Below are 5,445 nucleotides of genomic sequence, written 5' to 3' on the forward strand. Positions count from 1 at the left end.
TGGATGCTAACAAGGTTCTAAGTCAAAGAGCAAAACTCAGGTAGAAGCACTTGAGGCCACCACAGAAATCTTCATTTAATACAAATACTTTATTGACAATGTGTGTATGGCATACTCTTTGATGGAATTACTAAAATCATGAGAACATAAACCAGGTTTGTCTTATTTTTATACAGTTTATATTTGCAAAATGACACTGAGAATCTGTAATGCATATATAGAATCAAAAGTGCATATTCTTGTTCCTGTTTATTTTGTCCATATAGACATTACACTATACATAAATAATTGCATTGTAAAAATGACTCAAGTATTTACATGTATAATATACTTTATATAATATATAAATTTTATATTAAATCTAGGTAGATTACAATAAGGATACTGAAACCTCATGTGAGTCTGTGAGTGTTTGTGTGCTATCTGTGGTTGTTGAGTAGCACCTCCAGCCAGCACGGACAGGAGGTGATGAACTGTCTGGAGTAGCAGGGGCCCCATCCTTTAGCAAAACTGATGCGAACACTGTGGGGGTCCCAGGGCCCCTCCTGGCTCTCAGGCTTTACGCCATGCTCGGCCATCCAGCTGGAGCGCTCATAGTCAAACACCTTGAGGGAGAAGCCCGGCATAACCCTTTTCACACTCAGCCCTCGAGCACTGGGAGGGTCCAGAGTGGGTGAGTGGACAAACACCGGGTGCTGGCTGCGATTGTACACCCAAACTCCGTCCGGCTCCCGACTCAGCACGATGCCGTAGCCAATTTTACTGCGAATCTGTTGCACACTGCTGCCACTGCTGCTATTCCCTCCGCTTCCATGGCTGTGATGTCCATGTAGACCAGATGTGCTGTGGCTGCCCGGGTCGTCACGGCGGCTATGGTAGGCATTGGCGTGGAGCTGGCCAAGGCAGAGGCCCGTGCCCTGAGGTAGGTCATAGAAGATGTTGAGCGAGGGCTCGTAGGCTGGATAAAGGCGACCCACGCGTGTGCGCTGCTCCCAGTAGGCAACACTGCACCAGTGAGAGCGATGTCCGCTGGAAGTCGAGGAGCCGAGGGAGGTACCAGTGTCTGAGGGGGAGAAAAAGAGGTGGGAGAATGAATGTTTGCACTGGTAAGTGTGCTAATTTTTCACGACAGTAATTCCTCTTGAAGGGAGGAGAACGATGTTATCTTAAGGGGGAGGAGGAAGGGAGGATGGGAGAGGAAGTCTTTATGAAAACATGAGCCACACATTTGGATGCTCATTCCTTACTCTGTTTACCAGGTAATACCAGGGCTAGAATCATTAATATCATTTTGATATGAAAGGCAGCTAATGTACTATCATGTAATTCATGTTTCTTGAGACTATATGTTAATCACTTAATTATAAGGAATGTTAAAACACATGATGACAAATATTTACTGTACAGCAGCACTGAAACAAAAAGTGTTTGTGTGTCCACAACGTGATGTTAAGTTCTTGGTATCAATCACAGTGAGGCTAGTTGACACTCAAAACTCAAAAGTTGGACCACCCCTAGTTTACACTCTCATTCCTCAAAACAATAAAATGTTTTAGCTCACAACAGCAGCAAGTTTTAGAAGGATGCAAATTTCTGTTTACCTGACAAATTTTCAAAATTTCTCTCGTGCAAAATCAGTACAACATTTAACCTGAAGACCTACAGATGAGTGACAAAATAAAATAAAAACCCTACATGAATAGTTTTAGTAAGATTGTGCGTCCATTTAAGCCCTCTTTGCCATAGATCCTCCAAGTGAACTCTACTGGAGGGATGAAACACCATTCTTTCGAAAGATATTCCTTCATTTTGTTGGTGGAGAGAGCTAACACATGGATCTAAAAACCTCCCAGAGGTGCCCAATTGAGTTGCAATTTGAAGGCTCGAAAAGCTATAGAATATGATTTTATGTATGAAAAAATACATGCAAAAGATATTTCACTCCCAATTATTGTTTTATTCAGACGGGGGCTGCAAGTTAGCTTCAGCTAGATGCCCTATACACATTGGATCTGTTGCATTGCTCACCTGAGGAATGCAGAATCAGAGAATTGGAAATTAGAAAGCAATAGGTCTTTTTGTGGAGATTACTGTTAACTTTAGCACCTGCAAAGATTTTCTGGATCCCGATGTTTGCCCTACAGTATGATTCACAACATTTACATACTCAATAAACCATTCAGTGACCCCTTTATGCTCTGAAGCATCTGCCTTCACTTATTTAATCATGTTTTTCCTTTAATTTGTCACTCATCTGAATATTTTGAAAAAGTGGCTAAACTGCCAACACTGAACAGACCAGTTCCTCCGCTGACATCCCTTATCATCTCCCCCCATAACACTACTTCAGGTCTAGAGAGGAGGTGGAGAGCAGCAGAGAGGGGAGTCGGGGTGGAAGAAAGCATTCAGCTCTCTGTCAACCTAGCGCAAGCCCGTGGACCCTTGACCCCCCAGCCCTCATGCTATCAGCTCACATTAACTCCCACACAGAGTGATGCCATTATTTTGCTCCAGAGGCTCTATTGACACAGAGGATTTAAAGACCCATGTGCCTGTGGCCCCATTCCTTTCATATTCCAGCATACACCCCCTCTTCATCCACCAGGGGCCAGGATGGCTGCGACCCTTCTCCCATTAACAAGCTGCTTTTGGGTGAAACTGGGACCTAGATTAGGCTAGGTGTGTTATGTTTGCACAGCGGCCATTTTCATTTCAGAGGGGTTGGTTTAGAAGAGGTGGTGGTAGTATGGGGAGCTGGGAGGAGGAGGAGGAGGAGGAGGAGGAGATTGGTGGTGTGGAAGTGTTTGTTATGCAAAACACAAGCAAACACACACAAACACAACACACACCACACTAGATGATGAGATAGAGGCCTCACAAAAGCGCATGGTACACACACAAATTGGGGGGCGCCGCCTTCTGCTCCAAAACAGGTGTGCCCTATTAACACACACACACACTAACGCACACACACACACACACTAATGCACACAAAATTGCACTTCTCATCTGAGGCCCACGTGTGTCATTAGTGAATTCCAGGCTGGCAACTCCTGCGGTCTGGAGTTTTTACAGCTCTCCAATAAGAGAGCAAGCTGCTCAGCTACAGGATCTATCTCTTTCTCTCAATCTATCTCTCTCTCTCACTCTCTCTCTCTCTCTTTCTCTCACACACACACACACTTTTACAAGCCATGCTCTTCCCTGTAATAAGGCAACACAAACATGTCTGGGGAAACACAGGGAAACTTTATGAGCACACGATCAAATTAATTCCCAAGACATAAAACAAACTGGGACTTTTTAGGGTTTTTTAGACCTAGTACGCTTTAATTTCTATCATATAATGAATGGTGCTTCACACAATATAGTATTAAATCCTGGCTTTTAAGTTTCTAATGCATTGAGTGTTTATAGCACAGATGTTGCAAACAGACGGACAAAGCATCTACACAAACTCAACAATACGATGAGTTTTATATATCGGAAAGAAACTCCCAGAACTCCTGTTTAAACTGTCTCGTTCTGTTTTAGCTTATTTATATGCAGTGATGGACTAATTACTAAAAAATGAAATGTATTACTCATTACTCGTTTCAAAAGTAATTAATTACACTACTAGTTATGTTATTTTTCTGCTACTCCCCACAAAACTTGTAATTGTGCCCTTTTTCCCCAAAACATTCAGACTTTCAATGATTAAAATGCAGTTTTGTTTGTTAAAATTAACTGAATGTAAGAGTTTCCTTTTTCCAAGCTACAATTACACAAATGAATCCAAGGATGTGATTGGATTTCAGATGACTAGGAGGTGACAAAAGTAGGGTTGTAACTAATTCTTTTTTTGGGGGAGAAACTGCAATATTATTACTGAAATTCATTAGTTACACTACTATTACTAGTATTGATTTAGTGGCTATCACTGTTTATATGTCTTTTTAACCGTTTTGTCTTTTAATACGTTTTATTTCTAATGTAAAGCACTTTGTTGAAAGGTGCTAAACAAATAAACTTGCCTTACCAACAATTATTCAGTACTTTATATGATTAAGTTACTATTCAATATTTACCATTTGCTCATTTGGTATATTTGGTTATTCACTTATCATGTTCCTATTTATGCATTTGTTCAGGTACCATACTCTCTGTATACCTCCTCAGGGGGCATTGAGTTTAAAAAGTCATCAAAAGGCTAAAAAACTGACAAATATAAATGAGAGCGTTCTTTCCCATTACAGTAGGCATTAGCACCAGTCCTCTGAAGACTGACTGATGTGCTGTGGAGTAAAAAACACTCAATCATGATTTCCACCAGTGTTTGACAGTGAATGGTACAGCGTGTCATGTTTAATGTTCCTGGCACAGTCCTTAGTGTCATCATGCTCAGTCTGGCTATCATCCAACAAAAGGTATAATGAGCTTGTGTGTGAAAGACGAGGGAGAACAGGGAGGGAGAAGGAGGAAGGAGTGGGGGCAACCGACTTCTTCAATGGAATTTTTAAAGACGGGTTCAAACTGGAGGTTATCAGTATGTTTATGTTCTAGCGGAGGAAGTCGAAAATGTGTGCGCTAGTGTGTGACTGTGTGAATGTGCATGCCTGCATCTGTATGTGAGGGCTGGCAGCAATTACAGTGTCCTGCAAGCGTTTAAGCCAACCACCATTTAACAGCTCTGTTTACCAATTAGATAAGTAGCCTTTGTTATTTCATTTCAAAAACACTGTCTTTTAGTGCCAATCTCATCGAAATGTCAGACACACTTTACAGTTGCTTTTATCCAAGGCCTGAACAAAGGTGGGAATAACAGACTGTAATTAAATCACAATAATCCACAACTTATATGTGTGGACTAGCTTGGTTTTAGGCTGATTAAAAGCAGTGGCAATCAAAGTTCAGGGGTCAGACAGTCAGTTTCCTGTTGGCTCCCTACGAACTGTGTCGAACCTGGACTTCAAACAATGACAGCACCACTCATATTTCCTTTTTTTCTCCTCCTCTTCTCCTCCCGTCACAACTCAATAGATATAAAGGGAATTGTTTCACACTTTGGAAAATATCTGTACAGTAAATGTGGATCTACAGCAGACGATTACCTTGCTCTGTCCAAAGATTACAAAATCTGTCTACCAGCACTTCGAAAGCACAATAATTAACACGTTATATCATTAGTTTTAGCAATTTTATTGGCAACCTCACTGTGACAAGGCTCAAGGAAGTCACAAACCTAAAACCTTACCCCGTTCAATCTTAACCTGTTGTTTTTACACTTTGTTTTTTGTATGAATTGAACAAAGGAGTAACAACATGTTAATTAGTGATCTTTAGAGGTGCTGGTAGGTGGATTTTTATCTTTGGACAGAGCCAGCCCAGCTGTTTCCCCCTGTTTCCAGCATTGATGTTAAGTTAATCTCACCAGCTGCTGGTTATAGCTTCATATGTAATGAA

General features: G+C 41.3%; 1 protein-coding gene across 1 annotated transcript in view; it reads right to left on the reverse strand.

Annotated features, from left to right (window-relative positions):
* Positions 1–74: 74 nt before the first annotated feature.
* Positions 75–5,445, reverse strand: part of LOC118321132 (mothers against decapentaplegic homolog 6-like) — a 24,542-nt gene continuing 19,171 nt past the window's right edge. Inside the window, exon 5 of the mRNA XM_035652335.1 lies at positions 75–1,063. Coding sequence (XP_035508228.1) covers positions 420–1,063 — 644 coding nt within the window. The 3' untranslated portion in view covers positions 75–419. The remainder of the gene's footprint in view (positions 1,064–5,445) is intronic.

The sequence above is a fragment of the Morone saxatilis genome, unplaced genomic scaffold (genome assembly GCF_004916995.1).
Source record: "Morone saxatilis isolate NCDOM2014 unplaced genomic scaffold, NCSU_SB_2.0 Contig11, whole genome shotgun sequence".
Lineage (NCBI taxonomy): Eukaryota > Metazoa > Chordata > Actinopteri > Moronidae > Morone > Morone saxatilis.